The 12,169-nt window shown below is 33.3% G+C and overlaps 1 protein-coding gene across 15 annotated transcripts in view; it reads left to right on the forward strand.

Annotated features, from left to right (window-relative positions):
* Positions 1 to 12,169, forward strand: part of UTRN (utrophin) — a 651,323-nt gene that overhangs the window by 489,863 nt on the left and 149,291 nt on the right. For all 15 annotated transcript variants that reach the window (XM_007484681.3, XM_056818903.1, XM_007484684.3 and 12 more), the window contains one exon: positions 9,133 to 9,262. In XM_007484681.3, coding sequence (XP_007484743.2) covers positions 9,133 to 9,262 — 130 coding nt within the window. The remainder of the gene's footprint in view (positions 1 to 9,132; positions 9,263 to 12,169) is intronic.

A 12,169-nucleotide genomic window follows, 5' to 3' on the forward strand; every position in this document is an offset into this window, starting at 1 on the left:
TTTATTTTCACTAAGGCTCTATCAATTCTTTTAGTTTGCAGTTTGAGACCATAGTCAGATAAAAGGTACTATAGTATATTTCCATAAACCTCTTTGAGTACCTTTGCAGAAGATTTTCTCATCTAGATAGGGAATTATTTTTTTCCTCCTTCATCTTCTAATATTTAAACAAATTATCCCTTTTAGAGAAAGTTTTCATTAAAAACCTTCTGTGAAGTCTCATCATTTCTAAGAAGTGACCCTAGGTTTCCAGAGTCTCTGCTTATGGTCTAGTTGGTCCTATGAAGTCAGTACAGTTCAACTCAAGATGTATTTACGAAGTTCTCTTCGCTCACAGAGTACTAAGCTTTGAGTAAGGAACACAGTTTAGAGAACTTATAACCTAGAAGGGGTTAATACACTCATAGATAACTAACATACACTTACTTATACATACTAAGTGCATTAGAGTATATAAAAACAAAAAGTTACAAATTCTGAAATGGGTTGTTCCTCTTAGGGAAATCAAAAATTACTTTCTTGAGGATCTGGAATTTGAGGTGATTGTGTAGATAATAAACAAATGGAAAAAAAAGGGAAGAAAGGCCTTATGAGCAAATGGCATCCAGAGTCATAAAGGAGAGAAAATACAAGGATATATAAGGGATAAAAGTGGTTTTTCCAGTCTGACCATAGCACACACAGACAGTATATGAGAGAATGCATATTACAACGGAAGGATAGTAATAGATTGTGGAGAACCATGAATGTTGGGCACAAATGTTTGAACTGTACTCAGGAGGTAATGAGCAGATTCTGAGGGCTTTTGAGCAAGTGAATGTGATGAGTAGGGTCATGCATAAGGATCCTTGATTTATTATACATTTATTATAGATACAAATTATAATATAAACAAATGGCTTCTATAATTTTAAACTTGGAAATGGTCTTTTTTGGCTAAAGATAGACTAGAAATAGAATCATTAAGTCTTAGAGGTTGAAAGAAATTCAGAAGTCAATTTAGTTCCAGCCTTTCTACAACACCAGTTGCTGCCTATTGTTTCTAGGAGAACAAGTTTAATTCTTCCTAGGTGACTTTAACTCTTGGCCTCCACTTCTCAGTGATTAAAATGGTAACAATAATACCTGTATACCCACCTTGTATGGGGTATTATGAGGATTAATGGAATCTATGTTTGTAAAATGCCAGTGGTTCATTCTTTAGATTACCTTTTTATTGTTCTATCAATAACTTTATTAATTTTTGGTGAAATCATTGCTCCTGCTTTTAGCATCATATATGATAACAATGTGGATGTTTGATAAAATACTTTATTTCTTTTTGCATTATTGTAACATACCAGGAATAATATGATTTGAGCTCTCATATATCAGACAAATCTATAATATAAATGGAACACTTTAACTGCATCTGGTTTTTGAATGTGTGTTCATATTAATATTTAAATAAATTGTCTAACGTGCTGCAAATTAAAAATACTTCAGATAAAATGCTGAAGCCTCACACTTTTAGAATCTGAATCTGAGGAGCAAAAAAGTAAAGCTGCCTCTCTGTACTGTCGGTTTTACAAATCTTTCCCATTCGCATCATAAATATTGGAGATGATCCACTTTTCATACTTCATCTGCCTGGTCATCTTACTTTTAGATGTATTTACTCTGAGGCAAAAATTGAACAATTTTTACTGTGGGGAAGTGAGTAATATAAGAACCAGTGGGTTCCTTCCTGGTCTTGTGAGAAGATTTGGTTGATTCCTCTATCTCTACCTTGTAACTAGTGCTTTGAGGCTTCAGATTTCTTTGATTATGATTTAATTAATGTTTCACCAATTCTGTTCCATCCTGACTGTATAATGATGTGTAGTTCTTCTTTACTACATTAACTTCACAATCCCAATTCTTGACTCTTTCTTTGAACTTCCTTTATCCTTTGTGTTTTAGGAAGCTATTTATACATTTAGGTTTTAAAAGCCTTTTGCTGAGTTTTTAGTGTGTTCTTATTCCTTGTGTTATCGTTATTATTAGGTTTGATGTAAAAAAAAAATTAGAATAGTCCAAAAGTAGATTACCTTGAGAAATGTTGGGCTTTCTTAATTTACTGAAGGCTAGATGAACACTTGTTGGTTATGCTAAAGTAGGGATTCTTTTTAGTTATGAATTGAGCTAAGCAGTCAGATCCCTTCCAACTCTGAAATTTAGCAATTTTGTAAACAGCATCAAAACACATAATTTACTTCATAAAAAAAGAAAGGAGGCACTCTGAGTATAATCCAAAAAAAATGAGATATCAACCATCAGGAAACCTGAATTCTAGTGTGCCTCTTCTCACTAGCTACTGTTTGGAGGGAAAAGTATTGTATTTGAATTAAAAACAAACAAACAAAAAAACAACTTTTGGGCTTGAATCCCAACTAAGTTGCTCATTTCCTGTGTGAAGTTGTTTTAAGTAACTTAAGGTCTCTAAAATCTAGATTTCCCATCTTTAAAATGAGGTTGAGAATGGAAGTGTAGATTACTTATGAGGCTTCTTTCAGCCTTAAATATAAAATTATATGGGTCCTGGTTTACTTGTTTGTAAAATGAGAACAATTGGATTAGAACTCTAATGTTCCTTCCAATTGTGACTTTCAGAGTTTTTTGTACATACTTTATAATTTTTGAATACGCTTTTTCTGAATTGTAGATTAACACCCCGTGACAAACCTTAATTTCTAATTCCCCTCCCCCTTTATTTAGAAACAGTCATTAAAATGTCAGGCTTTTGACACATCTCTGATGTTAAATTCAAAAAGATTTTGATATGTTATAAGTTTAAGATACCAAGAAATATTTCAGAAATGGACACTCTAGGGCACTGGTATTTTTAAAGTTTATTATTTTAAGGATTTCAAATGGTATAAATTATAATTTTAAATGCCATTACCTATAATTCTGTTGCTGAAGTAGTTGACATGGCTTATCCCTAGACCATTAAGCTACAAAGGTTCTTTTAAAGAGTTTTCTGTGTATTTGCACAGGGATTAGGATTTTGCCTTCATCTTAAGTGTCAAAAGGGAATGAGCTCTGAAGAAATAGAACATTTGAAGGATAAACCCATATTAGTAGCATCAAATAATCTGTTCATTATTGTTAATACTTCTACTTCATCCTTGTTTTTGTTTTTCTTTAGTTTCATTATTTTTCATCATGTGTCATGGCAAAAAAGAAAAAGAAAAAAATTCCTTTTCTTGGATCCTGAAGGAAATTTAAGTCATTTTAAACCAGGAGATTCTCTACCAAAATTTCAGAATGAAACAGCCCTTTTTCACTTCTTTTGGCAATCATTTTTGGTTTTTTTATTTAGCTATAGCAGTTTAAGCTCTGACTGGCAGGTACTACCTGATTGGAAATGCTTTCACTATTGGCCTTTATGTTAGAGGTCTAAGGTTCAGTCCACCTAAATTGAGATACTCTCATCACCCAGCTGGCTTCATGGTAATAATTTTTTTTTGTCTTAATGAATTAAGGAGGCTATTTACTAAAGTCTTGTATAGGCCATGATTTAAGTCTGGTAAGGGGTCATCAATGAAGTCATATAACTTTGGTACATATATCTAGAGCTGGGAAAAAAAAAATTAACAATCATTTATTCCAAAGCTACACTCCTTTCATTTTTAGATGGGAGAACCAAGGACCTGAGAAATAGAACAAAAAAAGACTGTGTTTTATGAATTATAGGAGATAAAACAATTTGTCCAAGGTCATATAGCTTGTAACTAGAAAAGGTAGAAATCGAACCAAATCACTACTCTTCCCAATGAACCATACTTGGCTTTGGTTATTTTAAAATATTGTCTGTTGCATTCAATTTATCTTAATGAGCAGATTTTTTGAATGTTTGAGTTTGCCAGAGCTGAGCACCATTCATATCATTTTCCTGTTGTATTTTAAAGATAAACATAGGTTCTCTGGTTAAATTGGCACCTAGTGTCTGATGTGCTTACTTTATCTGTTGTCATTGATGCTTATTCCATTTAAACTTGTGTAACAAAGAACTGTCAAATTCAGTTTTTTGGAGATGGAACAGTCTTGAGTGGGGTTTTTTTATGGGAAAATCTACTCCCAAGTCTCCTTTTCAAATAAAAAAAATCCTTTATTTCAAAATCATGGAAACTAAAGATAACAATGCCTCAAGGGGTTTTGAGATTTACACATGGTAATGTGTAGTATGACTTTCAATAAGCAGATGATTAATTTTGTGACATTTAAATACTTTTATTTTTACAAAAAGTTTTATTTCATACCTTTTGCTTTTAAATCTATCCTCCTCTTTAGCTTCGACTTTATTCTGTCTTGTAATAAAGATAGTTAAGCAAAATTAATCAACAGTGACCACATTATACAACATTGGACAGACATTGGCAAACCCATCTACTTTTCTACAGAAATGAAGGAGACATGCTTCTTTATTTTCTGGGACCACAATTCATCATTAGAGTTACTTTGTGACAGTCTGTCAACTAACATTTTGTTAACTTCCCACTATGAGACCATTTTTTTACCCCTGTGATCTTTTGTTTCCATTATTGTAAATATTATGTGTATATTGTTCTTTTGGTTCTACTTACTTTGTCATGTTTTCTATTTCTTAAGTCAATATTGTCAACTTATACTGTCATGTTTTCTATATCTTCCTCAAGTTGTAACCTCACACTGTGATAGCAAAATCACTTTAAAAGACTGATATATATTAATTTAAGGTCTCCAAGGAATTCAGCTATGTAATTCCTAAATGAAAACTCAAGTCAGCTGCCAACCTTTTTAATGGTGTTTTAATTACAAACAGGAGGAAGGAAGTATTAGAGGGAGAGAGAGAGGGAAAGGGGCGAGAAGGAAATAGGGCTTAAATACCCACTCTGCTTAGGCTGAGCCAAAATGGGCCCAAGGCCCCTGGATAGCTGAGGCAAAGAAAGAGATCAGTCCCTATCACTCATGTGACCAAAATGGAGAAAACAGTCTGTGGACTCCTCCAACTCCAAGCACCAGGCTCCAACTACCTCTCTCCCTCCTCACAGGAAGTCACGAGAACTCCTGAGCTCTCCTCTACCTCACTTCCTGTGTCTCACATGTGCCAATGGTGGCTCTAGCTTGACCTAGGACCACCCAGAGGTCTGTCCTTTTTGCACATGTCTGTTGAAGGCCATATTCTCAAATAATTAACTAAACAATTATTTGTACCAAGCCTGTAGAATCAATAGTTAATATTGTCTCCACTAACTCTATCTTCTCAGGCTCCCAGCTTCTAGAACATATGTCTACAATTTGAATGGATAAATGAATGAATGAAAAGAAATTTATTAGGTGCTTATTATGTACCTGTCACTATGCTAAATGCTATATGGACAAATGCAAATAAATATTATAATCCCTGCTTTCAAGGAGCTTGCATTCTAAAAGGTGGACATGTTCTAAATTGGTTTGTAAATGTGTTCCCCTTGAGACCAGAGACTGGTTTGTTTTCTTTGTCAGTGTTTAGCACCAAGCATAGCACATAGTAGGCTCTTAATAGATGATAGTTTACTAAAATGGTTCCATTTGCCCATTTCTGGCCATCAGTAGTTGCATTCTCACCCATGTCTCAGGGTCAGAATCTGAATTCTATTCAGAGAAGTAGAAGACCTTCAATAGTTAAAGAATGGATGAGTTTTAGAAATGGTGAGGAAGGCATGTTCTCTTTGTGTTTGCTTATTTCATTCACTCTTTTTAGATTTCAGAGGCTCACTTTCATTCACCTTTCTATTTTCTCTCTACCGATTTGACCTGTCATCAGAATTAGGCAAATTATTTAGGGCTGTTTCTTCTTGTTCTCCAAAATATAGGAGTGGAAGGAGAGCCTGTGACAGCTTTTTTGCTCTAAGATTTCACCTCTTTTCACTTCCTTGGATCTACTTGACTTAGCTTTGAATAGTACTAAGGTACATGAAAGTTTAGTCTATGTTCTTTAGACTCCTATATTTAATTTGGCCAGGTATATGTAGGTAGTTCTATATCTATACCTATATCTATATCTATATACTATATATATATAGAATATATATATTCTATACATATAGAATATATATATATTCTATATCTATATCTATATATATTAGCTTTCTAAATTTTGATATGTAGAAGTCAAAAATTTTCCTGTATTTTCTTGTAGCTGTGGAGTCTAAGCTACATTTCTAGACAAATACTAATGTCCCTTTTCTCCATCATGATTGAATAGTAGTTCTTTTTATTTAAAATTACTGTCATACTTGGAGTTTGACCATTTGTTTTTGATGCAAAAAATATTAGATTGTGAGAATCTTCAATCAGTCGATCAAAAAACATTTATTAAGCACCTATTATTTGTGAGACACTGTCTAAGCTTCTTGAGGGCAGGGACTATCTTTTGCCTTCCTTTTTTCCCTGGTATTTAGTATATATCATTCAGTGATTATTGACAATCAAATCTCAATTTTTGATGATTCTATTTAAGGAAAAAAAAAACATGAATCGAAAAGGTCTATTAATTCTACTTTACATTTGTTACTGATGGGATTAATGCTATTTGTTTTCATCTACAAAGGGTTTACTGATGACTGAAACTGACTCCATTCTAAGGAATTAACTTTATAAGAGAATATAGTAATATAGTAGCTATATAGTAAGCAATTAATTAAGGTAAGGTAAGAAGATATGGTAAGTAAAGGTAATTATGAGAGAGAATAAAGGGAAGATAGACTGTGTATAGGAGTTCTCAGGAATGCATTTTATCTTGATTAGTTACTAAGGAAGGGGGCACTTGTTTGGACAGTTGTTACCTTGAGTTTCCTGGAAACTGATATCATTTTACCCATGATTCACTCTGTTTGCCCACTGCAGGGATCAAACTGTAGTGTAAATGGATGCTAATGGTATGTTAAATACCCTGGGGGCAATTTTAGGTCATTTTTGCCTTACTCTGCACAGACTCCAAGAAAGGCACAGAGTATGGGAACTGAGAATTGTTGAACCTAGTCCTGTGTGACTAAGAAAATGAATCATCTGCACTTGCTGTCCAGAGACCCTAAACAAGGACCCAGTTTATGTCTAAACATTGATGTGTGAGGCATTTTCTCATAATTGTGAATCTAAGTAACTCATGTGTCTTATTTGAAAATATCCCTATTATAGCCAACTAGTTATTATTTATAACTTCTTTTGATTATGCACAGCTAGTTGGCTGGGTTTGTGGGACTTATAAGCCCACATCATAATCAATATCATTTTGCTTGCCTTGTCAAGAGGTGGGAGAGAATTGAAGAGGGAGAGAATTTGTATCTCAAAAAAATTTTAAATGAATTAAAATTTTCTTTGCCCTGTACTTGGGAAATATATGAAATAAATAATAAAAAAATTTAAAGATCCATTAATTCTACACAGAATGTTTTTCCCAGTAATTTTTCAATCAATGAAAATAAATTTTCTACATTACTCCATCATGCATCTCACTCTTCTCCCCCAATTTAGAAAGACAAATGTTACAAATATGTATGATCAAACAAAACAAATTCCTCCATTGGCCATATCTTATCCTTGCCACACAAAATAAGTATCTCAATCTGTTTTTGTTTTTTTTTTTAAGTATATCAACATCTCAATTAGGATTTGGATAACATGTTTCCTCATGAGTTCAGAATTATGGTTGTTGTTCATTGCATTGATCAGAATCCCAAAGATTTTTAAAGTTGACCAACCTAAATTTTTAGTAGCAGTTTCTTCCTCTTACTAAATTTCTTTGAGGAGATAATAAAATATGCTGACAAAATGGAATTCTTAGCATTTTAAAAGTTGATCTTTTAAGGTCCTATCAGGGAAACTTCAAATGACCAAAAAGTTGAGAAGAATAAGGTACTTAAGTGTCTGCCTTATGTGGAATTAATCAAGAGTAAAGTATGTAAATAGAGGATGCCATCAACCAAAACAGTTCAAATTTCAAGAAGAATTGTAGATTCTCAACTACTATGTAAAGAATCTGAAATGTATTTCAGAAATAAAAATAGTTTCCCCAAAAGTTCATTCCTTGTTATTGTTATAAAGAAAGACATTACGGCAAAACTTTTTTTTTAAAGAAGGGAGTTGAAATCTTAAAATGATCTATTAAAATCTTTTGCAAACTTTTTTTGCTCCAGAAAGAACTCTTCTGCATTACTAGAAGTCCATGTGATTTTAAGAGGACAGCAAAACATTAAAAGCAATTTCCATTTAGTTGGTGAAAACATTTTTATTCAGATCTTTTGCTTTGGTTATTTAATGATTTTAAAGCTTTTAAAATTACATGCAGACAAGTATGTGGGCTCAGTAAAGTAGCTAGCATGGCCTGTGGTCCTTTAGTGTCTTAATCACCATCCATTTTTATAGGTGCAGGGGTTAAAGTTTAACTGACTTGAAAGAACAAAAGTGTTAAAGACCAACTGTGCTGAGAATCATAAATTTGCATTGAAAAAGCCTGGCAAGGGAAAAATTGCATTTGCCTCAGTGTGAGTTAGAACATATTTTAAGATAATTGGAGACTGTGTTTTTTAATGTATTCTCTTTAGTTTAGTTTAAATTTTGTGTAGTTTAATTTGTTTCTACCTCTTAATTTTTTTTCTTTTACTTAATGTATTCTAAAGGATGTAAAATGCTTCTGGAGATCTCATTACCACTTGTGAAATTGCCTTCTTCTGTTCCATTGGATGTAATTTTTTTGTCATTCTGTATAACCAAAAAAAAAAGTATGCTAAAATAGGCTATTATATTTTTTGCAATCTCGCAGTTAGAAATGAAGACTGTAAAAGTGGGTTTTATATAAATTCCAGCAAGTACAATAATATCTGTTAGGTGAATATCTTAAACACATCATCATTCCTCTTATGTTTTGACATTTACATCCTATAGGAGTCATCCTTTTAGCCCAAGTTCATTTTTTTCTCATTTCTCTGATTTGTAAAATTTACATTTTCACTTGTAAACTGAATTAAATTCCGGCTATTAGTCACTCTCGGCAGGTATGGGAAGAGGTGGTAAAAATGAAGAGGATGTTCCATTTTCTTCTGTACACAACATTAAGTTCTAACAAGGTTCTTGTTTTACTTTGCAAAGGCACTGAGACGTGAACTGAAAGAAAAAGAACATTCTATATTGAATGCTGTAGACCAAGCTCGAGTCTTCCTTGCTGACCAGCCAATTGAGGCCCCTGATGAACCAAGACGTAACCTGCAGTCTAAAATAGGTGAGTTTGGCTTTTTTAAAAATGATTTTTATCAATGAGATACTAGAAATGAATAAAATTAGTGGAATAAGTTGAAGGAATAATATCAAATAAAAGAGTTCCTAAAACATTTCCTTTTCTACTAGTTTTCATCAGATAACTATTCATTCCTGAATAAATAATCCAAATATTAAAAAAAAATGAATGGAAGAGATGAGATCTTAGTTGAGCCTTGAGAGATGGACAAGATTTCCACTGACTAAGGAGAAGGAAGGGTGTTATAGACTGAAAATCAGTTAGAATGGTATATGTGGATAGAATGCTAAACTTGGAGTCAGAAAGACTTGAGTTTATGGCCTACTTAAGGTACTTATTTACTATTTGACCCTAGGCAAGTCATTTTTCCTCAGCCTCAGTTCTTCATCTTTAAATTGGGGATAGTAATTGCCTATCTAACAAAGTTGTCCTGAGGATTAAATGAGATAGCACATGTAAAGTGCTTCGCCATTCTTAAAGTCCAATTTAAATGAGATGATGATAATTACAGTTACATCATTTGTCAAACATTTTGAAGACTGATCTTTTTTATTTTTATTTTTTAAGGACTGATCTAAGTGAGAAAAGTGTTCTGGAGTAGTGGGAAGGAAGTTTGGGTGGATATAATGTGCTCATAATATCAAGAGATTTGAAAAATAAGTAGAGGAATCAGTCTTTGTTATTTACATTATTTCACATCATTAAATTTAATGCCTATCTCAGGTTTACCTCTATCATTTCCCTAGAAAATACGACCATACTTTTTTATAGTTTCTGTGTATAAAAATCTTGATGTTTTCATGGAACTGAACTTTTACTGTTATTTCTCCCAAGTATAGGGATACATATATAATGGTTCTTCACTTAATATTTGCTTTTGATGACAAGAATTGAAATCCCCCCCCCAAAGAATATAAGTATGCATTTTATTAGACTATGACATTTATAGGTTATATACTTACATTGGTCAATAAACTAATCATTAATTTAGCATTTGGAAACTGAATTTTCTTTATAATTATTAATTTTCATACCACACAAATTAGTTTCTTATTATTCTGGTTCTTTGCTTATTTTCTTATTTCCCATTGGTTTTTATGAGCAGAGAATGTTATATTTTAATTATATTGTGTGATGCTGTGTATGAGGCTTGAGGGTTTAAGGAGGAAGGAATATCTAGGAGAAATAGCATTTTGGATCCTTGTCTTTTTTGACTAGTTCCCTTTCTCTTCTCAGTGGGTATGAATTGCTCAGGATGTATATGTTTGCTACTCAGGGTTTTGGGTAGAATCTCTGTACTAATGACTCACAACTAGTCAGCTAATCAAGAATTATTTATTAATATATCATTCTCTGCTCAGCCCTGGATATCGAAATTCAAAAAATTAAAGAATTTCTGGAATTGAATTTATATTCTGTGATAGAGGACATTTAAATATAAAGAAAATATATATCTGAAATATATAAACACAAATACGTTCAAAATACTTAAATATCAGTCTGTTTGGAAGGTAGATTCTTCTCAAGTGAAGTATTAGGAAAGGTTGCATGTAGAAGGGATTGCTATGCTCTCTTAAAACAAAAGCTAGCTTAGGTATCACCTCACACCTAGCAGATTGGCTAACATGACAGCTATGGAAAGTAATGAATGCTGGAGGGGATGTGGCAAAGTAGGGATATTAATTCATTGCTGGTGGAGCTGTGAATTGATCCAACCATTCTGGAGGGCAATTTGGAACTATGCCCAAAGGGTGCTAAAAGACTGTTTGCCTTTTGATCTAACCATAGCACTGCTGGGTTTGTACCCCAAAGAGATAAGGAAAAAGACTTGTACAAGAATATTCATAGCTGTACTCTTTGTGGTGGCAAAAATTGGAAAATGAGAGGTGCCCATCAATTGGGGAATGGCTGAACAAATTGTGGTATATGTTGGTGATGAAATACTATTGTGCAAAAAGGAATAATAAAGTGGAGGAATTCCATGGAGACTGGAACAACCTCCAGGAAGTGATGCAGAGCGAAAGGAGCAGAGCCAGAAGAACATTGTACACAGAGACTTATACACTGTGGTACAATGAAACGTAATGGACTTCTTCATTAGTGTCAATGCAGTGTCCCTGAACAATCTGCAGGGATCTATGATAAAAAACACTATCTACAAGCAGAGGACAAACTGTGGGAGTAAAAACACTGAGGAAAGGCGACTGCTTGAATACAATAGTTGAGGGGATATGATTAAGGAGAGATGCTAAATGAATACCCTAATGCAAATACCAACAAGATGGAAATGGGTTCAGAGCAAGGACACATGGGATACCCAGTGGAATCACTCATCGGCTATGGGAGGGTGGACAGGAGGTGGGGGGGGGGAGAAAAAGAAAATGATCTTTGTTTCCAATGAATATTGTTTGAAAATGACCAAATAAAATAATGTTTAAAAGTTTAAAAAAAAAGCTAACATTAAGTGATGCAGAATTAAAGAGGGAGTGAATTCTGAGCAGTCATTTAACATTTTAAAAGTACCCATGTTAAGCCAGACAATAAGATCAAATCTTATGAAAATTAAAAAAGGCCAGTTTGGGCTGGAATGCACAATTTGGGAGGAGACATACTATTTAGTATGCTTAGACAGGTAGTTGGGGGCAGGTTATAGAAGTATTAGAAATCCTTTGTAGTTGATTGAATAATGGAACCAACTGATCAGATATGTAATGAAGGAAAATTATATTGGTAGCTATGTGTAAAGTGGATTGGAGTGGTAAGAAACTTGAGGCAGACAAATCACTTTGGAGGCTATTGCAATATTCTAGCCTAGAGGGTTTTTTAGTTAAATATATGAAGGGAGAGTTAAATATGAGAAATGTTGTGAAGATAAAAATGTGAAGATTTGAC

This window comes from Monodelphis domestica, chromosome 2, assembly GCF_027887165.1.
Source record: "Monodelphis domestica isolate mMonDom1 chromosome 2, mMonDom1.pri, whole genome shotgun sequence".
Lineage (NCBI taxonomy): Eukaryota > Metazoa > Chordata > Mammalia > Didelphimorphia > Didelphidae > Monodelphis > Monodelphis domestica.